General features: G+C 47.5%; 1 protein-coding gene across 3 annotated transcripts in view; it reads left to right on the forward strand.

The window, feature by feature from the left end:
- Osbpl10 (oxysterol binding protein like 10) overlaps positions 1–27,669 on the forward strand; it is a 249,757-nt gene that overhangs the window by 61,868 nt on the left and 160,220 nt on the right. For all 3 annotated transcript variants that reach the window (XM_076917765.1, XM_034483854.2, XM_076917766.1), the window contains exons 2-3: positions 22,178–22,353; positions 26,923–27,002. In XM_076917765.1, the coding sequence (XP_076773880.1) occupies positions 22,178–22,353; positions 26,923–27,002 (256 nt within the window). The remainder of the gene's footprint in view (positions 1–22,177; positions 22,354–26,922; positions 27,003–27,669) is intronic.

Genomic DNA, 27,669 nt, shown 5'->3' on the forward strand with positions numbered 1-27,669 from the left:
TTTTGAGAAAACAGTCTCAAAAGTTCAAAGGCAAGCAGTGAAGAGGTGCGACACTCTTGGCTAACTAAGCAAAGTATTATCAGCTAAGCTCTTAGATGACTGGTCCTGTGTGAGGTAAGGAGGATGGTGGGCGGGTGGTGAACCCGGGAATTGCAGAAGGTTGGGATAACAGGATAGGAGTGATTCAGCCATAACTCTTTGGCTTATTAGTAGCATCCTCCGTGTCAGTTAAAGTAATAACAATGAACTTAATTTCACCTTGTGAGTAACAGGGAGTCAGAATACAAAATGGCTACAGTTATGTTAAAAGGAGCAGGCCTCCACAATTATGATCAATAAGCTTGGGAAGCAGTGTGTCTTTCTGTAGCTCTGCAATAAACAAGTCATGCGACAGAGGAGCAGATGCCTGGCCAGATGTCATTTTGGCTTCTCAGACTTTGCAGGTGATGACACTTGTTATAAAGGTATTTATTTTGTTTTTATTTATTTGGTATGTGTGTGTTAGCATGTGTGTGAATGTCAGAGTATGTGTGTCTAGGTCAGAGGACAACTTTTGGGAGGCCAAGCTTTCTCTCCTTCCAGCAGATGTGGGTCCCAGGATGGAAGTCAGGTTGCCAGTCTTGGTGGAAGCCATCTTTACCCCCTGAGCCACCTTGGTGGCCCCAGGACGGTGCTCTTTGACTGGTGGACACTTGTGAACGTGCTTCGGGAACATTCTAGGGAGGAGACACCTGAGCTTGGCTTAAGAGGAAAGCCAGGCTTGGTTGTGCATGCTTGTAATTTCAGCCCTTGGGAAGTAAAGGTCAGGGACCAGGAGTTCAAGGCTAACCCTGGCTACCTAAGGAGTTGGAGGCCAGCTGGTTATAATGTAATTTAAAACTAACATCTCAAACAAGCAAAACAAAACCCCTAAGCAACCCAAATAACAACAAAAGAACAAAGGACAAGAAACAAAAAGAACTAGTGATCCCAAGTCCTGCTCGGGGCTTTGTGTTCCAAGGATAAGAGCCAAGTTTGGGTCCCTGAGAGATGGGGCTTGGGGTTGTGTTTTGCCATTTGGCTGTTGCTATAGATGTCCATTGTCAGGAGTGAGAATACTGCAGTGTTTCACGTTCATCCATATACTGTATCAGATTTACTTTATGACCTCAGCTTTATGAATCCTCAGTGTGGGCGTAGTTCTGGGGTAGTGTATATACACTCTAGTGTATGTGCAGAGAGGTTGGCTGTTTTCTTTTCTTTTTTTTTTTTTTTAAAATTTAGGTTCACAAAACTTGTTCTTGGGTGGTCATTCCCCTGGCTGCCTCAGTTCACAGAGGCCTGTGTGGACCCTGGAGGTTACCCCAGCTACTCTGCATGAACTGAAAATGCCTTCCTAATCCACGTCAGGGCCATATGGCATTTGGGGGATTCCAGTTAGACTGTATAGTATGTCATGCATGCTATTCTGTATAAGTAACAGAGAAATACAGCATCTAAGTTTATTGATCATGGGTGTGTATATATGAGTGCAGGTATCTGTATATCACAGATTGTACATGGAGGTCAGAGGAGGGACAGCTTCTGGGAGTCAGCTCTTGCCTTTTACCTCATTGCCAGAGGCTAAGTCTCCCTTTCTGTTTCTGCTGCCATGCTGTGGAAACAGCCCACAAGCTTCTCAGTGGAGAGATGTGTGGGATACTTACAGGCTTCAATAAAGAAAATGTGCCAGGAGGACTTGAATTTTGATTTTGGAAGAGAGGGTTTTAGGGGGTGATTCCTTAACTTTCCATTGTATGCCAAGACTTTAGAAAATAACTGTCAGCTTCTGCAGTTTTTAATTTCTCATACCAATTATTCATGCTCCTCCCCTACCCACAGCTATCAATATTTTACCCCAAAATTTGTTTTACATTTGTTTTTTGAGTGGTTATGTGTTTATCTTAACACTCGTATGGGGGTCAGAGGACAACTTTTGGAAATTCATCCTCTCACCGAGTGAATCACCTCAGTCAGCTCGGTAGTAAGGGCCTTTATCCACCAATCTGTTTTTGTTTGTTTGTTTGTTTTTGTCCAACCAGAAACTTACCTTCTGTCTATCCCCCATCTCCTTTCTTATTTTTCTTAAAGATTTATTTATTTTATTAATTGAGTATACTGTTTTCAGACAGTGTGTTTATTTATCTTATTGAGTAGCTGTCTTCAGACACACCAGAAGAGGGCATCAGATCCCATTACAGATGGTTGTGAGCCACCATGTGATTGCTGGGAACTGAACTCAGGTCCTCTGGAAGAACAGCCATCTCTTCAGCCCTTGATCCTTTCTGATTTGTAAACACAGGTTCTCACATAGTTTGTGATTCACTATGTAGTTGAGGATGGCTTTGAACTTCTGACCCTCTTGTCCCACAAGAGATGTGCTGAGATAAGAAAGCTGTGGTGGGAATGTTGGGAATAGTGTGCTGCCTCTCATCCTCTCTGTTCTCCGGAAGCTCTGCGAGGCACCGGAAGGCCTTGCAGCCTCCATGTGGGAAACGTGAGGGAGGCTCAGGTGCCTCTCCCGTGTGCTGTATCAAATGTTGACACTGTCTGGTCTTCACCTTTTCCAGTGGAATTTTATTGGAGCCTTCTGTTTACTTTCTGAGGCAGCTGCTTCTGGTTTTACAACATCGGCTGATGTCATCACTACAGCTGCTGTCTGGCCCACAGTGTCTGAAAATACTTTCCAGCCTTGTTCAGAAAAATGGGCAAATCCCTAATGCTACAGCCTGCACTGTGGGCTCTGGGCATCCCCGGCTCCATGTTTATAAACCTCTATGCTGGGCATCCCGGACTTCATGTTTAAGGCTCTACCTCACAGGCTGAAGTGTGGCAGCCATATTGGAGACTGTGTGGCTGCCATACTTTCTAAGGGCTCCTGGCTTGGCCTCCTGCAAGACTGAAGTTGTAGTGATGAAAAGGATCAAAGCAACAGACATCACGTGACCGTGAACCTGAAGTTCTCTGCTTAGGAGCTCTCCTTCCGGTGCCTGTAGCTCCCACAGGATCTGAATAAATCAGGGGGCCTCCGATTCAGGCCGAGGTTGCTTAGAAGAGAAATGTGGGTCTGTCATTTGGCTTTGCTAGGTTTGGGAGATGTAGGGATTTGACTGAAGGGAGTGGCAGTTCTTTCTGATTTTACAGAGGAATAGGAGTGGGTGTTTAGTACTTGGTGGGGATCTGAACCCAGGTCCTTGTGTTTGGACAGCAAGCGCTGTATCCACCGAGCCTTCTCCTGACGGCTGTCTGTCACCACTACCAGTATTCCTTTCCATTTAAAGGTGTTAGGCGGCTGGTTTTAAAGCTGCTTTGGGAGGGAGGGCAGTTCAAGTACAGATGGATGTGGGTGTTGCTGAAGGCCAAGTGGTGTGGGCTGTGGAGAGCGGCCCTGGGAAGAGAAGCCAGCTTGAGGGTTTATGTAAATCACCATGTACTCATTTGATCCAGGAGAGGGGACTGAAATGGCGAGGGTGCCAGAGTAGCTCAGCAGAATCAGCAAATCACTGGAGAGCTGTTCATTTCATTTTTTTTTTCTTTTGCTAATGAAATAATTTGCTGAGAGGGGGCAATTTAGCAAGAAGTCCCCCTTCCCTGTCTTTTAACCTTGAGCTACTAACAGCGGCTTTCATTACCAGTTGAATTGTGGAGTTAATGGCATCTTTCATGTTCCATTCTGCTGCTTCCCTTTTCCAGGACCAGGCTCCAGGTACCTCAGAAACAGCCTCATGAAACAAAAGGCAGGAAGGTACAGAAGCCAGGTGGAGTTGGTCTTCTTTATTTTGATGGAGAAGGTTAAGATCCAGAGAAGAAATGACTGATGGCTTTAGTAGCTTCACAGGGTGGAGATTGTTCTAGAAGCATTGCCTGAGAGACCTCAGAAAGCACAGCTGGTGGTCTGGGGCTTGAAAGTTATTTACTTTGTTCATTGATCTACGAATGGGTTTGTGGTAGTTGTATGTATGTATGACTGCCTGCAGGTAGGTAAGTGCATCATGTGCATGCAGTGCCAGCAGAGGCCAGAAGAGGGCGCTGGAGCTCCCAGAAGATGGTTGTGAGCTACCATGTGGGTGCTGGGAACTAAATCTTAGTCTCTGCAAGAGTAGCCGATGCTATTCTGAGCCATCTCTCCAGCCCCCTTCCCCCAAGCTATAAATACATGTATATTCTCTCTGTAGGTATATGTGTAGGGGCCAGAGAATGACCTTCGGTGACCCTCATTTGCCATTCACCTTTGATTTGAGTCAGGGTCTCTCACTTTGACCTGCAACTTGTCATTTGGCTAGGCTGGCATGCCAGAGATCCCCAGGGACCCTCCTGTCTCCATTGGCCTCCCCTTGGTGTGGGGATGACAAGCTGGCTTTTCCTTACATGGTTTTGGGGGATCAAACTCAGGTGTCTTTGTGTGGTGAGCATTTTAGTGACTGGGTTGTGTTCCTAGCTTAACATGTGTATATTTTAGGACATTTCCTTTTGGCTCAATGAACTGTCTCTCCTGTGACCTCAGGTTGACACTGCTAGATGGCCTCTGACCAGGCTCCTCTGCTGTAGAAGCAGGTTCCTGGTGGCTACTAATCACCCAGTTAAGTGACAGCTAAGTGCACAGTGCTCCTTTCTGGCCCCAGGGGAGCTGCTGCTCTTCTCCCTACATCTCACTGAAAGAAGAGCTCCCATATCTGTGGCCGATCAATATCCCCCCTCCCCACCCTGGTACTTAAAAATATCCTGACCAATGGAAGCAGAGTGTTACAGCAGAGGAATTGATCTCGGAAAGTCTAAAGGCAAGCAAACATCCGGAAGTTCCAGCGAACCTAAGACAAGAATGTTTATTCCTGTCTGGTTTGTTTTAAACCTTGTCCTCTCTTGTGAAGTGGAGTGGACGGCAGTGAGCTATTTATGCAGCAGAAACACCCACACCGTTGTCCCTGGCTAGGCACCTGGCCTCTAATTCATCTGGGAGAGCCACAGAGCATAGGGCTGCAGGTGACAAAGTGACTGTTAGCTGAGCTTCTGAAAATAAGGCTGTCTTCCCATCCCACCCCGTATGTATATGTTCTGTGTTTTATGTTCATCATCTGTCTGTCTGTCTGTCTGTCTGTCTGTCTGTCTGTCTGACAGGGTCTCATGTGGTTCAGTCTGGCCTTGAACTCATCCTGTAGCCAAGGGTGACCTTGAACGTCTGATGCTCCTGCCTCTACATTGTGGGCATCATAGGTACACTCCACCATGCAATGTGCTGGGAACCAAAGCCACAGCCTGGTGTCTGCTAGGCGAGCATGCTGGCAGGTGAGCTAGACTCATCCTGTCTCCACTCGGATTGGGCATTTTGATCTCTCCCAGGCTGCTGCAGTAGGCTCTGATTGCCAGCCCCTGCTTCCATCCTCCACAGGGAACGTCACTATAGAATGATACTTTGTTTCATGCCTTTGCTGAGTCCTTCCTGGACTTCTCCTGGTACCTGCTATCAAAGCCTGGCGCTTCTCAGGTTTGCCAGGTTCTGCCTTCTGCCAGGCACTGAGACCGTGCACCTGCCGTTCCACACTGTTCAGGACACACCAGCTGTCTTCTGTCCCTGTCAACCTTCTGTGCCACTGCCTTCCCCAAATTGATATTTGTGGTCCAGAACGTGGTGGTTTCATTTAGCTCACACTTCTGGCCCCCTTTGTCCTCCTTTTTGTTGCTCATGCTAACGGGTCTCTGTGACAAGTTGGATCACCTACATGGCACCATGTATCAATCATGTCACTCTCTGCGTTTGCTCTTCTAAGGGGCTTATGTGTGGTTGGGGTGGTAGCTCAGTTCATGAAGTACTTGTCATAAAAACAGGAGGACCTGAGTTCCATTCCCAGTACCCCCACAAAGGCCAGGTGTGACTTTAGCACTGGGAGGCAAACACAGGATGATTCCTAGAGGTCCTGGGTAGGTCAGTCTAGCAGAATTGGCAATCAGTAGGTTCAGTAGTAGAGCCTTTCTCAAAAAGTAAGGCCTGTGACAATTGAGAATACCTGCGATTGACCTCTGGCCTCCACACGCATCCACAGGCATGTACATTCATCTAAACACACACACAGGCATGCACATGCATCTACACACACACACACACACACACACACACACACACACATACACACACACACACACACACAGGCATGCACATGCATCTATACACACACACACACACACAGGCATGCACACACATACACACAGAGGCATGTACATGCATACACAGAGAGGCATGCACACACATGCACACGCATTCACACGCATACACACAGAGGCATGCACACACATACACACAGAGGCATGCACACAATACACAGAGAAATGTATACACACACATACATACACAGACACACACACAGTGGCACACACACATAAAGTGCTGATTGACACTATATGTTCTCCTTGTATCTATCTTGTTTGTATCTCTTTGTATTGTAGTTTCCCTTCAATGGAACACCATTTCCATGAGGGCAGGAATTTGTCTCCATGTGTCTGTTTATGTCTCTCCTGTGGGGACTTAGGAATCAAATCCCACTCCACTGAAAGAACCAGTGTTTTTAACTGCTGAGCTGTCTCTCTAGCCCCTAAGTGTGTTAATGTTTGCACGTGTATGGGCTCTGTGTGTGTGTGTGAAGACCACAGGTTCACATTGGTTATCTATCGTCCCTGATTGTTCTCCATCTTATCTGTTAGGCAGGGTCTCTCACCCCTACCCTCAGCTCTCCGAGTTTGTTAATGTAGCTAACATACTCTGGGAATGCTGTCTCTGTTTCCAGAGTGCTGGGATGACAGGTAGGTTGTCCAGAACCTAAGAGGAATCTGAACCCTGGCCCTCAAGCTTGGGTCGCTCGTACTTTACCCACTGAGCCATCTCCTTATCTCCCACTCTCCCTTTAAAGACTTCTATGAAGCAGTGAGTGAACAGGACAGTAATTTTGAGGAGACATTTTTTTTTTGTTTTGTTTACCAGTACCACAAGGGAACATGAATTAACCTCCTCAGTCACAACACTGAACTAAGCCTAGAGGGACATGCTCACTTGATCAAGGGAACCCCCTGGGGAATCCCAGTGCACTTAGTAGGGCTGTTCAGAACATCACTGACAGATAACACGAGGAGTTGTAATTGTATGCAGCCTCCAGCCCCAGCTCTCTGGCGGGAGAGCTACAGAAGCAAGAACTCTGGTTAGAGCTGGGTCACATACATTCTCTAAAGGAATCATCTAGATATGGCCCTGGGGTGACTGAGAGACATGAAGTCTGGAGTGGAAAAGGATTGGCTGTTTGGCTCTCTCCTGGTGAGTGTTAGCATCAGGTTATCTGTAGAGCGCTGCGGACAGGAGGAGGGTGCCCACCTGCTGCCCTGTGCTGACCTGTGTTGCTATGTTTACAGTCTGAAACACCCGAGGAGGTCACTGCCTGAAGCTATTCCAGCGAACAGGCAGGGTTAATAAGCCTGACCATGGGGACGTACATGCTCAAAATTGTTAGACACAAATGTGTGTTTGCATAACTGCAGGGACATGGATTTCCCTCCCCATTCCTCCTGTTGTCCTTCTTCCCTTTCTCCCTCCCTCCCTCCTTCCCTTTCTTTTTTGAGATAGGGTCTCAGTCTGGCCTTGAATTCATTATGTAGTCAAAGATGACTTTGAAATTCTGATCCTCCCCCTTCTAAGTGTTAAGATTGTAGGTGGGTGCCCTTCTGTGCAAGGTACTTTCTTCTCTTTTTTATTGTTGAGCTCTCTCTCTCTCTCAATTGGGAGTCTCCTCTGGTCTCAAACTCTCTCTCTCTCTCTCTCTCTCTCTCTCTCTCTCTCTCTCTCTCTCTCTCTCTCAGAGAGACAGACTTACTGTCTGTGTGTCTGTCTGCATGTACATGTGTAAAGGCCAGAGGACAATTTAGGGTGTCATTCTCAGGAGCTGTCCATCTTGCTTTGTGTGATTTCTATAGGCTGATTGGCCAGCCAGCCCCCAAAGTCCTCTTACCTCTGCCCCCTCAACAGTAAGAATACAAATGACACCATGTGCCTATGTGACAAATGTCACCATGTGCCTGTGTGTTATGCTGTTTTGTTTAAAACCTAAGTTCTAGGGGTGGAGTGCAGATCCTGTGCATGTCCAGCAAACACTTTGCTGACTGAGCTGTCTCTCCAGCCCCTGACCTTGAACTCTTGATCCTCCTGTCTCTGCTCCTGGGTGCTGGAGAGGCAGGCAGGTATCACCATGCTCCCCTCTACCTCCAATCCCGTCCTTGTCTTTCTGTGAAGCTTTCCTTTAGTTTGAGGTAATTGGGTTAGTCAGAGTGGCTAAGCAAGCGACAGGTTTTTGACAGGGAATATTTTCCTGCTAATCTCTGCCTTCTTCTCTCTGTGGACCTTAATCTCAACTGCCCTGAAGAGTCATCACTAATGTCCTGAAGGTGGCTTTCCTTATGGAATGTCACATGCTCCCGGACACATTGATGGGCTTAATGTTCTTGTGTGTGGCTTGAGAAATAGGTGTCTTACCTTGTATCTACAGAAAGCCGCCACGGATCGTGTCCCTGCATAAACAGGCTAGGTACTACAATTGGTTAGCCTTTCCTCCGTTTATACTGCTTGGTGGTTGCTGCATTGTGCTCGCTGTGTGCCGAGGAGGAGGAGTCTGAGTGGTTTGCAAACACTGCCTTAGCTTGTGCTCACAGCTCCTGAGGGGAAGATAGTTTTTTATCACCCAGTGCCTTTGTTGCTTGTCTTTGTTTGGTATGTGGGCCTGCTGTTACCTTAGAGGGCCACTCTCTCCCAGAAATGAGCCCAGCCTCCCCAAAGCTTCGGAATAGAGTGGATCAGTAAGCCTGCTGTGGCCTTTCCTGTAGCCTTTAGGTGTCCCTCAGCCTTGCAGCTGTGAGTCCAGAGTCTTGCCTCCAGTACTTAGACCCAGAGCCCTGCCCAGTATGTAGACTCAGAGCCCCGCCCACAGTACCTATACCCAGAGCCCCGCCCACAGTACCTATACCCAGAGCCCCATCCTCAGTACCTATACCCAGAGCCCAGGACCTAGACCTATAGCCCCACCTCCAGTACTTAGACCCATAGCCCCAGCCCAGTAACTAGACCCAGAGCCCCGTCTCCAGTACTTAGACTCAGTACTTTGAATTGTCTTCTCTCTAGTGCCTTCCTGCCTGTGATTGGCACATAGGTGGGGTTGCCTGGTGTGGAGTCCTCTAAGAACCAGGAATTCCTTGTCCTTTGGAACTGAGGGGGTTTGAAGGGTTGTACCCCTCTTCAGGATGCCAGTCATGCTAACCATGATCAGTCTCTCTCCTAAGGAAGTTCTGGGGCCTGCATTTCTGCTCTCCCACCTTAGGGTCCTGTCATGGCTGCCTGTGCTCTAAGTTCCCCCTTTAATTCAGCCATCTCTGCTTCCTTCGCAACAAACCACTTCTAGCATCTTTTAATTTTTATAACACCTGCCTCTGTTTTAAGAAGTGTTTGTTGTGGGAAACCTCAAAAGTAAGGGTTCTCCTCATTGTCACATTGATGCTGTCCCTGGTGCCTGCTTCCACCCCCAGAAAACAGGGAGGTTTCACCTTTCTTCTGAGTGCAGTGGCTAAACACAGCTGCTTCTTTAGGCGTACGTAGACTGTGAGAAGTTCAGACTGAGCTGGAAATGACTTATATACAGTGGCCTTTGAGTTAAGCTGGTGGCAACTCTGGCCCAGGCTGGCCTCTCTTTGGGATTATGTGTTCCCTGGAGAGTGCCTTGTGTGCCCACAATTGCCCTGGGAAGACCCGAGTGACTATGATGTGACTCCATGTGGTCCCCACGGACAATTCTGCGCACAGTCCTCTGTTGTAGGGACACAGATTTCAATCTAGCACGTGGCAGTTCCTCACTTGTTCTTTCAGATCTACTTAATTAAATGGCAGGTGGAGGCAGCAGCCACCTAGCCAGCCAGGCGATTTCAGTTGGAAACTGTGTACTTTTCTAGATCCTTCTGAGGTAGTCCAGTCTGATTGCCCATAGATCATGCTGGCTTCTTGGTGCATTAGTGCCTGGGACTAATTGCCTGCTTGGCCCAGCCTGTCCTGCAGGGCTCTGAGATTGCTGACTGGGTGGCTATTAGACTCCTGCTGAGTGTTTTGGTTCCCTGCCAGTCTGGGAGGTGTGGGTCACACTGGGCAAAGGAAATTGAGCAATAAAACTAATGTTAGGTGTGAGACGCCCTGGAGAAGAGGCTGTGGGAGAGGCCAAGAGAGGAAAGCAGGGTGCTATTGGCTAATTTTCTCCCCAGGATAACAGACCCTCACAGAAGAAACTTTAGGGTTTCTTTTGGCTCACAGTTTGAGGGTGCAGTCCATCACGATGGCAAAGACATTCCAGCAGGAGCAATGGACAGCTCGCTCCGCTCATGTGAGGGAGACACTTCCATCTTTGTTAAATCTTCCTGGAAAAACCTTCATAGACACACCCATAAGTGTGTCTTCTAGGTGACTCAGGGTCCAGGGAAGTTGACAGTTAAGACTGACCCTCACTGTATTTCCTGGTGACCCTCTGCAGTCCCTGAAGCATTCTTCCCTCAGTTTGGGGTCTCCCCTTGGTCCCCTTTCCTTTCTTTATCTCGTGCTCACTCTGGCATCGAGAATATTGCTGGGCACCCTTGGGTCATCACAGAACCCCCCAGGATCCTCTGCCTCTGAATTCCTGTCTATATGTGAGAATTTTCTGGTGTTTCCTCCTTCCCACCTCCCTGCATTTAAAATAATTCTTTGGGGGTGGCGTTGGTGGTGTGGGTATGGAGAAATGGTTTAATTGGTTAAGCGTACTTACTGTTCTTGTAGAGGACCCCAGTTCAGTTCCCAGCACTCATTTCTGACAGACCAGAACCCCCTGTAAGTTCAGCTCCAGGGCATCTGGCGCCTCTCCTCCAGGCTCCTGCAGTCATGTGAGCACACCCACACACCGACATACACACATATGCACACAAAATAAAAATAACATCTAAATAAATTGGGGATGGGTGGGGTGATCCTGGAGAGATGGATCAGTGGTTAAGAACATTGGCTGGTCTTCCAGAGGACCAGGCTCAATTTCCAGCACCCATACGGAAACTTAATAGTCATCTGTAATCCCCTTTCCAGGGGATCTGATGCCCACTTCTGGCCTCAGTAGGCACTGAATGCACGTGGTGCACAGGCCCCATACATGTAGGCAAAACACTCAAGTACATAAAAAAAAAAAAAAAGTCAAGTTAAGGCCCTGTGTTCTGAAGTGAAGTTTTCACAGGCCTTTATCTCTGAGAAAAGCCGTGTAGTGTGGGGGTCAGAAGTGTGCTGCGGGCACATGGTACATCTGCTGTGTTCTTATGCTTGTGCTGGTGGTGGGATTGAACCCAAGGCATCCTCGGCACTAGGCAAGGACTTGTGCACTGAACTATACCTATGGCCCACAGATACAGCTGCTGCTCCTTAGGACTAAAACTCTGGGAAGTTAGTCAACCCCTCTGTGCCTAGGTGCCCCCTGTTTCCAAAGCAGATGTACCTACTTCTTCATCATAAGGTTAGGTAAGGAGTACCAGTTTTGATTTTTCTCTGTGCTCACTCCTGTTTTCTATAGTCTGTCAGTGACTGAAAGCCCCAGCTCTAGTTACACTGTAGCAGGAGGCGATTAATGATACTCTCATCCACTATGTGGTTGGTGGGGAGTTCCTACTTACCACCTGCCCCAGTGTTCTGGGTTCCTGAATGAAAACACACACACACACACACACACACACACACACACACACACACACACTTCTATTTTACTGTCTTAAACAGCTCAATGACTGGGCCACTCCAAATCCCCATGCAGCTAGCACCCTCTGATATTCTTGAATTATTACTTACTAAAACCTATATTCTCTGTAGATTCTCTGCAATTTTGGGAACCCAGTTAACATGATACAAGTGTTAGACCAAACCCACAACAATATACCCACTAAACAGGGAAGACTTACGTGAAGTGCCCATGATGCAGGCATGAGGACCGAACTCCATCTCCGCCACTCATGTGAAAAGCCAGGCATCCCAGTGCTGGCAAGGGGGCTTGCTTGCCAGCCAGGCTAGCCAACCAGTGAGCTCCAGGACCAGTGAGTCACCAAGTCTCAGAACTCAGGGTGGGAGCTATTGAGGAAGACACCTGACATCAATGCCTGACCTCCACAGTCCTTAGGAAGTCCCTGGTTTTCTGAGACATACGAAACCACTGTAATAATGATCTTTTCTTCCTCAAAGGATTTTTAAATATGGCGATGGTAGTTATCTGAGTTTCTGGGAAGTGGATTCTGGCGTTTGGGAGCTTTGTGACTGACTGGTGGTGAGTGACTGGTTGGTACCGCTATCATTGATAACTAGCTTGAGCTTCTTAAGATTAATGTAGTATTATGGTTTTCATATATAGGAAGTCGTGGGCGTGCCAAGCATCATTTCCAGTGCTGGGCACGTGGATTTGGCAGCCATGGTACATTATTCTCAGTGACTAATTGTCAAGTGCTTTGCTGAAGCAAGGGCTCAGTTAATGTTTCCTCAGAACAACCGTAGGTTTCTCCTCACCTGGGCTCTGCACCACATTCCCCACAGATAACTGTGGCTTCCCTACAGCTGGTGCTTTGGCTCACTGTCTACCATCCAGTCATCTTTCAGACATGACTCCTGTCAGGTTCTTGGGGGCAGGAACAGTCACCGGGTTCAATATTGAATGTAATGCTGGTACCCAGTTGTTGGGGGAGGGGGAAGCAGCGAGCCTTGTGATTCCTTGTTTTAAAGATATCCACAGGCTAGAGAATTGGATTGGCAGTTAAGAGTACTTGTTACTTTTGAAGTGGACCCAGGTTTAGTTTTCAGCACCCACGTGGTAGCTCACTACCCTTTGTGATGCAGTTCTAGGGATCTGACACCCTCTCTGACCTCCATGGCACCAGACATGCAGGCAAAACACTCATGCACAAGGTATAGAAAAAATAAGTCTGAAAATGTAAAGGCTTCCACACCGGTTTGGGAGGAAGAGCCCGGTGGCTCCATCCAGCATTGTGTTAGTTCAGTGTGGCTCTGAGCAGATGCCAGAGGTTCATTCTATGGCCCTGCTGTGTTCTGGAGAGCACCATGCTCGGGAGAGCACCATGGCAGCATCTCCTCACTCTCTGTGTGAGAGAAGAGAAGATGGACATTCAGTGAGTAGCAGGGCCTGCTTCTGCCACACCCAGTTTTAGAGTTCAGGTTACCTACCTTGTGGTGGTTTTTAGATGTACCAGCGTCCCTGCTGCTTGCAGTAAAGGTGGGGGTCACATCCTTCTCCCAGTTCCCTGCTTTATTTCTACTGATCCCTCTCTCTTCAATATTAGAGTTCCCTGAGTCTGGGGTCCAGGCCCACTCCTCCCCATTTCCTTCTTCCTCTCTGCATTTTTTCTCTCCCTTTCCCCCTTCCCTCACTCCCTCCTTTCCTCCTTCTCTATCTCCCTTCCCTCTCTCTAGGTTCCTCCCTATCTCCTTCCCTCTCCCTCCCTCGCTTGCTCCCTCCTTCTCTCCCTCCCTCCTCTATCTCCTTCCTTCCTTCCTCCCTCCCTTCCTTCCTTCCTTCCTTCCTTCCTTCCTTCCCTCCATCTCTTTCACTCCTTCCCTCCCTTCATTTCTATCTTCCTCCCCTCCCCCTTTCTTTTTTTCTCTATTATTCCCTATTATTGAGACCACATCTTTCACTGGCCTAGAACTCACGGAGTAGGCCGGCTGGTCAGTGATTCTCAGAAACCCTCATCCTCACTTCTCAAAGTGCTGGGATCACACACATGTACCACAAGGCAAGCACGGGTCTTTTTTTTTTTTTTTTTTTTTTTTTTTTTTTTTTTTTTAGTTGGTTTAGGAGATCAAACTGGGGCCCTCCTCACGCTTGCCAGGTAGGCTCTCCACTGACAGAGCTCTGTCTTCAGCCCTGAGTTTTCTTCCCTCCGTTTATTTCCTGGTGCTGGGATTGACTTTTTCCTTCTACCACCCAGGCCCTGGGAAACTGAACTCAGACCTTTCTCTGTGGGAGCCTCTCACATTCCTTTCTGGGTTTTGTCACACAGACCTGTGGTCTCAATGGCAACTCAGTTCCCAATGATCTCAACATTCTCACCTCCATCTCAGACCCCACACACTCCATATCCATGCCTCTCACACTGACCTACTGCCTCATCAGCATCTCCCGTCAGTCACAGCATCAGTAATAAATCCACCATCCTTACGCTTCTGGGCTGTCGCTGGACGCACTGCAGACATTCTCTTTGTTTAAACTCTTATGACGACGTCATTGACATAATGTAAAATCCACTTGTTCTAAGTTTACGTTTCAAGTAGTTTTAGTTTGTTTGTGATGTAGTTGACAGCTGTTGATGTTCACTTTGAGAATAACAACAACAACAACGACAACAACAACAACAACACACACACACACACACACACACACACCCTTCTAAGAAGGTCTTGTGGTTCATACTGTTCCAACTGGAAGAAACAGATGGCTGTGGTCCTTAAGGATCCTTAAGGGTCGGTCAGACTCACAGACGAGCAGGGAATACTAGGCCGTAGCTACCCCCCACCAGATGGCAGTTGTCCCTGCTTGGCTTAGGATGACTGCTATGGGATCGAACCCTTGATCAGAGAAGGGGGCATTCTGAGCCCTAAGTGATTCAGTAGGTTAAGACTCAGTTTCCTAAACCAACAGCTGTGGAATCAGGGAAGGGGCTGCATCCTGTCCGTGGGAAGAGAAGACGGATTTCTCCAGACCCAGGGACTTTAAAAACTGTCCTCTTGTACCAAATTTGATACAACATGTCAGCCATGTTTGATGTTCTCCATGCTGGCGTCCCTTTCTGCTGGAGAAGTCATCTTAGAGCCTTTGGAAAATTCCACCAGACCCCTTACCCCCTGGAAGAGAAGGGCGGTAGAACACATAGGCACCCCTCCCCTCTGGAAGGGAGAGGCTGAATTACATTCCTCAGGAAGACCACATGGGGAACAGTAAGTAGACACATTCCTCAGGGCAGGCTGACCTTTGCCCCCCACCCCCATACAAGGAAAGCTCTTGCTACACTCCCTAAGGACCAATCACTTTCAAAGTCACACTGTTCTGCCAATCACGTTGTGCCTAGTGGCTGTTGCTGTATTCCACCCCTGAAAACTGTATAAAAACTGGCTGAATGGCTGCCCAGGATTGTCACCTCTCCTTTTGGGTGCAGGACGACCCTAGCTAGCATGCTGGAAAAATAAACTCCTCTTGCTTTTGCATCAATCTCTGGCTCTACGTGGTTCACTCAGGGGTACCGGTCAGCTAAGGCTCCTCCGAGTCTTACACCGCAGAGTTGTGAGTCAAGCGCCTGCTGCTTTGAATTTGCTGTCACTGCCCTCAGCCCCCAACAGTGAGGATTCATCCCACATCTCTCTCTCTCCCTCGTCTGGACATTTCACACACAATCTGACCATATGGCAAATTCTGCCCCTGGCTTCTTAAGCCTTGCATAATTTTGAGGCTCCTCCCTGTCATCGTGTGATTCATGTCATCCTTGATGCCGAATAGTATTCCGTGGTAGATGTCCCTCATGCGCCATCTGCACAGCAGCTGATGGATCTCTGAATGGCTTCCAGTCCCCGCCTGCTGTAAGGAACGCCACGCTGTGTGTTTGCATACACTTCTTTGGTGTGGATAGACTCTTTCCGTTCTGTTTAGTTGCTTTGTAGGAGCACCTAGCTGGGCTTCAGGGGAAGTTTATGCTTCCCCAGCAACTGTTCACATTCCTCCAGGCCCTGCAGGGAGGACGTAAATTCCCACATTCTCACTGCTTGCTATTGGATGTCTGTTTATTGTAGTCATTCCAGTGTGTGTGTGTGTGTGTGTGTGTGTGTGTGTGTGAGACAGATCTCATTGCAGCTTCACTTACATATTGCTAACGACTACCACATGTCCCTTCTCATATGCTTGTGCGGCGTTTCATCCTCGTGGTCATCCCAGTTTTGTTTCTGTCCCCGTGATAATACACCTTGACAAAATGCAATCTAGGGAAGCCAGGGTTTACTGTAGCTCCCAGTTTAGAGTTATGATACATTGGGTAGAGAAGCCAAGACAGCAGGAGCTTAAAACATCTGGACATATCACGACTGCAGTCAAGAGCAATGACTGTGTGCCTGCTTGACACTCTGCCAGCTCCCCTTAGTCCAGGACTGTAGGGTGTGGTGGTGCCCACTTATAGGCTGGGTCTCCTCACCTCAGTGGATGAAATCAAGACAGTCTCCTGACATGACTACAGGCCAACCAAATTTATACGGTTTCTCCCTGAGACATGCCTTCTAGCTGATTCTAGGTTTGTTTGTTTGCTGTTTGTCTGTCAAGTTTATAATTAAAACCACCCAGCACGATTGCCAACTTCACTGCGCTGGAATCATCCACCTCCGAGCGTCTAAGGGCGTTTCCAGAGAGGTGTTATCTGAGGAGGGGAGACCCACCCTGAGTGTAGGTGGGACATGGGCTAGGGTCCCAGAACGAATCAAAAGGAGAGGTGAGCTGAACAATGTTTGTTTCCTTCTCTCTGCTGCTTCGTTACTGCCACAATGTAACCAGCTCCTCACACAGGTGCCCATGCACCTGTGGGGAAGCTTTGCCACTTTAGCTGGCAGTGATCCCAGGAACATCAGCCTGCCTGTCTCCCCAGATAGCACAGTGCTATTTCTGTTGACCCGGCCTGGTTGAACTGTTAGCATAGGCGGGGCAGACAATGGGGACAGCCAGACTCTGTGCTTAGGAAAGTCTCAGCTGGGTATAGAGCTGACACTGGGGGACAGAGCTGGTTAGCCTCCCTAGCCCATGCTGAAGAAGATGGCAGACCTCTAGTAGTTAGCTGCTTTCCTCCCTGCATGCAAGGCCTCACCCAGCCTCTTCCATGTGGTAGGTAATATGCTTGCCACCCTCCACTGAAGCCTCTTGGTGGGCAGTGAAGATGGCTTTTTCCACTCCAGCCGCCATGTATTTCTTCCCTCTTTTCCCTTCACCATGCTCAAGGCTATTTCAACCCTGTAGCCGCCCTCTTCCAGTCTGGTTCCGCATCCCCAGAGCTCAGTTCTCAATCCTGGGAACTTCACAAGTTACACCCTACTAACCGACTCACTTCTGTCATGACACAGTGTCACAGCTGGAGTCTGAGTTTTCTTTTAGTGTGGCATCATCAGCTCTCATCTCCTGCACCCCTGCAGGAAAGCTGCTACGTAATAGGTGCTCAGTAAATTATTCTGAGAAATTGAGTGTTGGTGAGATGGCTCAGCTGGAAGAGCATCTGCCATACAACCCTGAAGACCCAAGTTCAATTCCCAGGGCCCATATAATGGAGAGAACAGATTCTTGAAAGTTGTCTCGTGCCTTCTGCAAGCTGTGGCACCTGTGTGCACGTGTGAGGAGCGTGCACACATGCTGCTATTGCTACTGCTGCTAGTTCTTAAATAAAGACATCGAGGGCTCAGACTGTCACTAAGTTGGTAGAGTGCTTACCCAGCTTGTTCTAAGCCCCGAGTATGATTCCCAGTGCTTCATAAATCAGGAATGATAGCACACACTTGTTCAGGATTCAGGAGTTGAAGGATCAGAAATTTCTCATGCTTAGCTTCATACAGATTTGCAGGCTATCCTGGGTTACATGAGAACCTGTTTTAGGGGAAGAAAAGGAAAAGATAAATCAGTGAATCCTTGCAGCTGCAGTTTGGCTGTGGAACTAGAAACTGTCTCCTTCTAAACCCTGTGGAACATTTTTGGGCTCTTTTGTCTTTAAGCATAATGTAAATACATTTACCCAGAGCAGGTAATCTATATGAAATTTCGAGCCTAGTACAGCCGACCACCTTGAGGCTGAACATGAATTCCCATGGCAGTTAATCCTGATAGTTTGACAGGATTTGGAATCACATAGGAGACACACCTCTGGGCCTGTCTACAAAGAGGTTTTCAGAAAGATTTAACTGAGGAGAAAAGACCCACCCTGAATGTGGGCAGCACCATCCCCTAGGCTGAAATCCTAGATGGAGAGAGAGAGAGAGAGAGAGAGAGAGAGAGAGAGAGAGAGAATGAGCTGAGTACCAGCGTTCATCTGTCTACTTACTTCCAGCTCTGGGTGCCATGTGGTGAGCTGCCTCACAGTCCTGCAGCCGTGTCTTGCCCAGCACAGCAGACTGTGAACTAAAACTGTTGACTTTGTTGTGAGTATTGTCTCCGCAATGAGGAAAGTCACATGGTCTGCTAGGCCTGTTTCTGTGGTCTTCTTCTCCCTTAGAAAAGAACAAACACAGGCTACCCTCAAGTTCCATCTTGTTGGCTTTGTCGTAGATTATGCAAGCAGGCCCATGGCAGGTAGAGCATCGGCTTGGAACACATCACAGTCTGCACTTGAGGGTGCAGTGTGAGTACTGGGGTGGGGTTATGGTGTGAGTCTGGGATTGTAATGTACACATGGGGGAGGGGTTACATTTAGGTTTGTATTATGTGCATTGGGGAAACGGTTTTGTCTATGTGATGGTTGGTTTTAAACTTCAACTTTGGCACAATCTAAAGTTAACCTAGGTGGAGTTCTACCTGAGAAACCATTCAGATCAGGCGTGTCTTTGGTGGATTGTCTTGATAGTTAACGGATATAGGTGGACCCAGCCCACTGTGGGTGACACCATTCCCTATAAGGAAGTCTTGAGCTATATAGGAGAGGAGAAGTGGCAGAAATCAAGGAAGGATTCCTTTCTCTCTGCTCTCAACTGTGGATGTGATGTAGTGGACTGTAACCTGAAATTGTGAGCCAAAAAAACCCAAACCTTTCTTCCCCTATCTGGCCTTTTGGTCAAGGTATTTTATTAAAGCAACAGAAATGAAACTAGAGTCTGTATTTAGGATTGTAATGTGTACATTGGGAGGGAGGGGCATGGTCTACATTTAGGATTAAATATATACACTGGGAAGGAATTATTTTCTAAGCAGGCTGATCTGTGGGCCACAGAGATAATAGGATATTCTATAGAAGAAAGTCAGTCAGCTTTTGGCTTTTGCAAATGGGAATCAAGGTTCTAAATGCTCAGGTCCCTTCACCATGAATGAGCGTAAATACGTGTGCTTGCATGTGCCGGTAGGCATGAACGAGACTGTGGCTGCATAGGCATGCCAGGTGTGGTTTGTGAGAGTGTGTGTAAGCACCTGTGTATGGGAGTGTGAACACAGGTATGCAATGTGTACAGGTACTGTGGGTTGTATGCATGTTTGTGTGCACTTGGTATTTCTCTGAAAGCAGCACCAGGACATCTAAAGATGTTAGTGGTGGACTCTTGTCCTTAGCCCTTCCAGAAGGGCCTGCCACCTGCCTAGGAACCCTGCAGGACCTCTGCAGACTGCTGGAACAAAGGGAGGGGGCTTCCTTCCCGGGTTGATCTGGCTCCTCTTCTTACTCTCTTTTCTTGCCCCAAACAATCACTAAAATGTAATTTAGCAAGGAAAATGTTCCCTATACATCATTTAGTTCACCAAGACAGTAGTCAGGTTGCATATTAAACACACACACACACACACACACACACACACACACACACACACTCACTCACAGATTGTAGAGGCTAGTTTTGTTTCAACTGTCCTCGGGAAGAAAAAACCTCTAGAGATTTATCTGGCAATTTCATTTGGCTAATGCAACCTAATCTAGAAATATGGTTAACTTTCCTCAGGATGAGAGCCATGACTTTCAGATATGGCTCCAGGCTGGACCTGACAGAGCTGTGACCCGGCAGGAAGCCAAGTTTAATTTCTTTCTTCCCAGGAGCTGTGACCAACAGAAATGGCTTTTCTCAATGCCAGGTGGATGACTGTCATCTGCCTGTGACTCCAGCTGACCTTACTTCCAAAGGCCATGTTGAAGGAATACCATGTCCCCCTGTGTTAAATCCCTTAACCAGACACTCTCCCATCCCCCTGATAAATAAAAACCTCAACTATATCCAGAAAACAAGTACATGATTTCCTCCCTCCCTTCCTCCCTCCTCTCCTATCCCTCTCCCCTCCCTTTCTCTCTCCCTCCTCTCCCACCCCTCCTCCGTTTCTTTCTCTTGAGACAGGTCTCAAGTAGTAACCTAGGATAGACTCAGGGTTTTTTTTTATGTGGCTGAGAAAGGCCTTGAATTTCTATCTTCCTGCTTCTACCTCCCACATGTTGGGATTAAAGGCATGTGCCAACACAATTGCCTATTTATTTCTGCATTTATTTTAACTTTGAGGTGACTTATTTTATGTGTGGGTGTTTTGCCTACATATCTGTGTACCATGTTCATGAAGTATCCATGAGGCCAAAAGAGGGCATTGGATGAGCTGTAGCTGGTGTCATAGTTATAAAGTGCCATGTGGGTTCTGGGCCTTGAATCCATGTCCCCTGGAAGAGCAGTCAGTGTTCTTAACCACTGCGCTATCTCTCTAGCTGCCCCAATTTATTTATAAGACAGAGTCTTACAGTGTAGCCCAAGCTGGCCTCTCACATGAGTCAATCCTCCTGCCTCTACCTCCTGAGTCCTAGTGTTACAGGTGTGAGCCACTTGGCCCACCCAGCTTGAAAGGAGAGGAGTGCTTGTTAATAGCCTTCATTAGAACAAACAGCTTATTTGTGTGTTTGTGTTTTGACTCTTGGGGGCCTGGGGAATAGCGCCGTTGGTAGAATGCCTACCTAGCATGTATGAAGGCCGGGATTGGGTCCCCAGAGCTGCTTAAACCAGGGTTGGTGCATGTCTGTAAAGCCGGCACTTGGCAGTGGAAAGCTGGAAGATTGCTTGATAGTTTGAGGCTAGCCTGGGCTGTGTAGTTTGAGGCTAGCCTGGGCTGTGTGTAGCAGGATATTCTTCTCTGCCCTAGAAAAATAACTGCATTTATACAGAATTTCACAAAGATTTCTAATTGTTGCCTAACAGCTTGGTAGCCATTTGGGGAAAAAAAAAAGTAATCAGTTGTAAAGAGTTTTTCATTCTTAAATAATTACGGTTACCTATAAGCCGTAATGTATGGAACTGTGGGTGTAGCCTCACTTCCCAAACCTCAGGGCCCCTGCGTGTCTCCACTCTATTTTCCTGCTTTACATCAATAGGTTTGGTGTGCTTGGTGCTGCCCATAGAACGTGGGGACTCCTACATGTGAGGCCTGGCCCTTCAACTGAGACCTCCCCCACCCCAAGGTCCTGGTGTTTGCTTTTGACCTTAGTAATTTCTGAGAGCCTTTGAAAAGACATGTCGCTGAAAGACTTGTATTGTGATAAACAGTGTTAGAACTACTCGTGTCTGTAGCATGGTCACGTAGCACGACATAGCTTTCAGAGTGGGAGATAGAGCTTAGTGGTAAGATGGGCGTTAGGCCCTGGGAGCAATGCTGTGTGTGTGTGTGTGTCTGTGTTTGTGTGTATGTATGTATGTATATATGTGTGTTTCTGTTTGTGTATGTATGCATGTGTACGTCTGTGTGTGCATGTATGTATGTTTCTCTCTGTGTGTCTGTGTGTTTCTGTGTATGTGTGTGTGTCTGTGTGTGTGCTTGTGTGTGTGTCTGTGTGTTTCTGTGTGTGTGTCTGTGTTTCTGTGTTTGTGTCTGTGTGTCTGTGTTTCTGTTTGTGTCTGTGTTTTTCTGTGTGTCTGTGTGTGTATAGAGACAAAGACACAGCCTTCACTCCAAGGGGACTAAGAGGGAGCTTATTCTGAGCCAAGTGTGAGTCCATGGCCTGAGAACCCAGGCTCAGGTTGTCCTGAGTGTTGGATGCCGCCATGGAAATGGCCACACGAAATCATACAGTCAGAACAGAAGGTCACAGATCAAGGCGTAGCTGCTAGGTGGTGATGGCAGTTAGGCACTAGGTGTCATCTACTGTCTGGTGATGTCCCCAGCTTCTGGCCTGCTGAAAGCTAGTAGGTCTCCCAAGACCCTAATGCATCCCAGGATCTGTTCTGTCCTCACAGTTGATATCTTATTGTTTTCATGATTCCACTGAGTCCCAGGAAGAGCCCCGCTCTCTGGCTTTGTAGATGGGGTGCCCTAATGTCACGTTTGGTTTGTTCTCACTCTTACCGTGCTGTGCAGCAGGGCACTGTCTGGAGAGGGAAGTCACGTGCTGTGGTCTCTCTGTTCAGGTACTTTGTGCTGGACTTTGAGGCTGGCCTCCTGCAGTATTTTGTGAATGAGCAAAGCAAGCACCAGAAGCCCCGAGGAGTCCTGTCTTTGTCTGGAGCCATCGTGTCCCTGAGCGACGAAGCTCCCCACATGCTGGTTGTGTACTCGGCCAACGGAGAGATGTACAAACTGAGAGGTATGTTCTTGTTCTGGAGACATCATGAGGGCCTCACAACAGCTTTGTATTGTTGTGCTGATCAGCTTTTCTGTTTTGTGGGAAAATACCTTTAGAGCTGAGAGATGGCTCACTGGATACAGGCTCCTGCTGCCAGCTGCCAGCCTGAGTGATTCCTTGGTCTCATGTGCTGGAAGGAAAGAACCGAGCCCCCATAAATTGTCCTTTGACCTCCATAGGTGTGCTGTGGCATAGGCGAGCGCGCACACACACACACACACACACACACACCCCAAATAAGTGGGATTTAAAAACAAATAAAAATGACTGTCTTTCCAGAGGTCCTGAGTTCAATTCCCAGCACCCACATGGTGGCTCACAACCATCTGTAATGGGATCCAATGCCCTCTTCTGGTGTGTCTGAAGACAGCTACAGTGTATTCATATACACTGTAAAAATAAATAAATCTTAAAAAAAAAAACACTCTGGAATCTGAAAAACAAAACAAAACACACCTTTTTGATCGCAGCACCAAGGATACAGAAGCAGGAAGTATCTTTGAGTTGAAGGTCAGTTTGGTCTACATAGAGTTTCAGGCCATCCACGACTCCATAGTGAGATCCTATAATAACTGGTGGGACTCAGTGGTGATGCCACTACCCAACAAGCCTTGGGAATTGCTTTCTAGGAAAGATGGAGCTGTTGAAGTAGGCTCAAAACTGAAGACTTCCAGTATTCATTCAAGACTCTGTTTCTCTGTCTCTCTGTCTCTCTGTCTCTCTCTGTATGTATGTCTCTCTGTGTGCATCTCTCTGTATGCGTGTGTGTTTCTCTCTCTGCATGTCACTCTGTGAATCTCTCTGTGTGTGTGTGCACGCATGCACTTGTGTATGTGTCTCTGTGCATGTATATCTCTGTGTGCATCTTTCTGTGTATGTGGGTGCATGTCTCTCTGTGTGCATCTCTCTTTCTCTGTATGTGTGTGAGAGAATGCATATCTCTCTCTCTGTCTGTCTCTGTCTCTCTGTGTACATGCATGTCCCCCCCCTGTGTCTGTGTGTCTGTGTGTCTGTGTGTCTGTGTGTCTGTGTGTCTGTGTGTCTGTGTGTCTGTGTGTCTGTGTGTCTGTGTGTCTGTGTGTCTGTGTGTCTGTGTGTCTGTGTGTCCCTGAAATTCTTCTTTCTTAATCTTTACTCCGTTGTCTCTCTCGGAGCTCTGCTCTATGAGCAGAGCAAACCTCTAAATGCCCTAGTGGCTTTTCCCCAAAGTTCTCTAGAACTTTCTCTCTGCAAAGGTTCTCCATGTTCTATCAGCCCATCACTGTTATGGTTCCTGCCAGGAGCCTGCTCTGTCAGTATCCCTTTAGGCTGACACTGTAGTGCCCCCTGAAGACTGCCCTGTGTGAGATGACCGTGGAGGGAAGTCGTACATTCTCAAGGCAGAAACACTGGACCTGATTACTGCAGGATGATTTAATTATCATTTTACCGGATCCTGTCTTGGCTGCATTCTGTTGTGGTTCTGATAAAATAATAAAATAAGCAGAAAGTGTGTGTGTGTGTGTGGGGGGGTGAGCATGTGCACTCGTATGTGTGTGCATGCGTGTGTATGTGCACACTTGTGTGTACACTCCCACCCCCACACATGCACACACTGCTGCAGTAGTTACTTTTAGCTGTGACAAAATACTTGACAAAGTCGCTTAAGGAGAGGAGGTGTCGTTTTGGCTCACAGTGTAAGGGATACAGTCCATCTTGGTGAGGACGACATGGCGGCCGAACAGTCAGCTGTTGGTCACATGGGGTTGGTCCACAGTCAGGAAGCAGAGAGATGGATGCTTCTTCTCAGCTTTCTCCTTTTTATTTTGTAGGAGTCTGAGCCTATGGGACGGTGAGCTTACCTTAGGTTGGGGTTTTTCCCTTTCAGTTAATCCTCCCTGCAAATACCTTCATTCCTTCACGCATATGCTCAGAAGTACGTTTCCATGGTGATTCTAAACCCAGTTAACTTGACAAAGATTAAGGGACATACTCATCTTCCTATATGTCGTCCCGCCCCCCCACCCCCCCCAAACCTCAATTAATGTTGTTTTTTTAAGGCCCAAGCAAAGCTGGGCTGTATTAGTGGCTGATAATTTTGCCTTCTTATATAACACTTTTTTATTCTTCAAACCGAGAGTAAAGTACCAAAGACAACCCCTCCTCACCCGCCCTGGACTGTGCCTGGTGGCGGCCGTGAAGCCACGCTGAGGGCCTGGATTCCTGACGCTCAGCTCAACTTTCGCTTGTTTTACTGCCAAGCTTTACCGCCCCAGAGATGGGACAAGTTAATCTCTCTGAACCCTATCTCAGAAGCTATAAAACTACCCCGAAGCCTCCGAGATGGAAGCGGCAGTAGTTGCAGGCTCTGTTTTGGGTTTTCCTCTTTCAGGATTTCTGCATCGTGCTTTCACGCTGGCTGGATTTATGTGGTCTTCAGTGCCGCTTTGCCATTTATTGCTTAATAAATTGTTGGTGCAGGAACTGTAGAGGGGAAAACTTAACGGTGCCTCTCTCCGGGATGTTTAGTTGAGACATCCCGATTGGTTGATGAGTTGTTAATATTCTATAGATTATTGAGCTCTGTTTTTTAAATGGATTTATTTATTTTCATTTTTTTTAAATTGTGTGTATCTGTACCTGGGTTTGAGCACTGAGTGCAGTACCTGTAGAGGCCAGAAGAGGGCATTGGATTTCCCCTGGAGCCAGAGTTACAAGCAATTAAGATCAGCCTGATGGAGGTGCTAGGGACCGAGCTAGGGTCCTCTGCAAGAGCGGCCAGTGCTCTTGGCTGCTGAGTCATCTCTCCAGCCCCTTCCAGTTTTTTGCTTTCTTTTCTTTTCTTTTCTTTCTTTTTTTTTTTTTAAAGAGAAACTTAATAGGGAATCTAAAATTATTGTTAAATTTTACATGACATAGTCATAAGTTTAGCTAAACTTTATCAACTTCAAAAATGTCAGCATAGTTTTCCACATGTTATGGCCTCTCTGTGTCCTGACCCACCAGGTACTTATGGTCTGTTCTCTCTTTTCCCTGAACACGATGGCACTGGCTCAGTTTGTCACTTGTTCACATGTGCGTCTGTACATCACATGTGTGCCTGGTACAGGAGGAGGCCAGAAGAGCATGTTGGATCCCTCGGCACAGACAGTTGTGAGCCACCATGGAGAACCTATCCTGGGTCCTCACTCAGCAAGAGCAGTCAGTGCTCTTAAGCACTGAGGTCTCTCTCCAGCCCTAACTCTGCACTGCTTTACTTGAAAGTTCAAGCTGGAGCTGAGTTTTGGCAAATGACGCTTGGACTCATCTTTGTAAACAAGTCTAATTTTCTACGGGAATAAATATTTTAACAGAGTTACCCTTTGTACCGTTAGTTTTCTATCAGTATTATTTTGTTAATTGCCATTGCTGACTTGGACGCGTATGGAATATATATGTTCATGATATTTAAGAATAATTACATGCATTATTTGAGAAGCAGGTATACATGGGAGAATATGATTGTCTTGTGCCTTAACCTCTCTCTCCCCCTTTAAATTTTGTGTTTGTGTGTGTGTGTGTGTGCACGTGCACATGTGTGTGGAGGCCAGAGGTCAACTTTGGTGTCTTCCTCAATCAGTCTCCACCTTACTCTGTGGTAGAATCTCTCTTTGAACCCAGAGTTCACCAGTTCAGCCAGGCTGGCTGTCTAGCAAGCCCCAGGCATCCTCCTGCCCCCTCCTCCCAGCCCTGAGGCTATAGGAATGTACTACAGTGCCTGGCTTTTTACACAGGTACGCAGGATCTGAACCCAGGCCCTCACACTTGTACGACAAACACCTTACCCATTGTGCTATCCTCCCTAGCAATATCCCCCCCCCCCACACACATACCTTTTTTTAAAAAGGTAAGGTCTCAGTCTGTGCTCCAGCCACTGAAACGGAACCCCATTCCTTAAGCATTGCTGGCCTTGGGCTCCAGATCCTTTTGCCTTAGCCACCCGAGTGCTCCGATCAGATTGCAGGTGCATGCGCCACGCCCAGCAAGACTTCTTACTGACGTCATTATCACCCACATCCATAGCCTTACCATCTCTGGGAGAAGTCTGAGGGGCTCCGAGGCGAGGCAGCATTTGGTCTCTTCCTCCATAGTCCTTACACAAATCTCTGAGAGCGCTTCTGTTTAACAAAGGACTCTGGAAGACGCTGTACCTGGAAATTTCATTAGCACACATTTAAAAGCAGTATGTGTGCTGTCTCTGCTGCTGTAGTAAGTGACAAAGTAACTTTTCCAGAGGAGGTTTTAAAAAAAAAAAAAGACCTAATCATTAGTTATTGTAACTGGCACTTTGGAAGACATTTTTAGGGTGTGATGTCTGAGTGTCCTTTGTGGTTTTGTTGTTGTTGTTCTGTCAGGCTGTTAGAGAATGTCTTCACATTTGTGTTTACTCTCCCCTCTTCCCTCTTCCCTCTCCCTCTCTGGGTCTCCATCCCCCATAGGTGGGTGTCCAAATCAGTGGCTGTGCTTGTGAACAATCCACAAGTCTCCCTGTCTCCCTCTTCTCTGTTTTAGCTGCTGACTCCAAGGAGAAGCAGTTGTGGGTGACTCAGCTTCGAACCTGTGCCAAATACCACATGGAGACAAGTTCCAAGGTAGGTAAGCGGAGGAGGAGGGAGGCTCCTGAGTCACCTGGTGACTGTTTGGAGCCCACACCCATTTATCTCAGGGATGTGGGGTGACAAGATTTTGTATTGTAACTGTGTGTTCGTGTTCACGTCCGTGCACATATGAGGGCAGGTGTGCATATGTGCACTCCAAAGCCAGAGGTCGGTGTTGAAGGTCTTATTTTTTAAAACACGGTCCCTCACTGAACTCGATCTCCTCAGCTGGCCAATGAGCTCCAGGGACCTTCCTGTCTCCATCCCTCTAGTTGCTGGGGTTACAGGCTAGTGTCACTTACATGGATGCTGGGGATGTGAATTCAGATCCTCAGGCCTGTGCAGCAAGCACTTTACCTACAGAGCCATCTCCCCGTTCCCTCAACTTACTTTGAAGGTTACCCATTGTCACAGAATGTGTCTTTGTCTTGCTGCAGTTCAAAGCCATGTCAAAGAAGCTACGGTAGGAGACAGAGGCGCGCAGATGCCCAGGGCTTGGTTCTGTAGGCTTTAGGTTTGAACTCTTGTCAGTGCAGACAGAGAGAAGCTCAAGTGGGAGACTTCACTGTGGAGACAGAGCACCCTGAGGTATAGTTCAGGAAGAACCATGTAGGGACCAAGACTTGACATTGATTATATACTTTCAGGGAGTTCCTGCGTT

Source organism: Arvicanthis niloticus, chromosome 21 (genome assembly GCF_011762505.2).
Source record: "Arvicanthis niloticus isolate mArvNil1 chromosome 21, mArvNil1.pat.X, whole genome shotgun sequence".
Classification (NCBI taxonomy): domain Eukaryota; kingdom Metazoa; phylum Chordata; class Mammalia; order Rodentia; family Muridae; genus Arvicanthis; species Arvicanthis niloticus.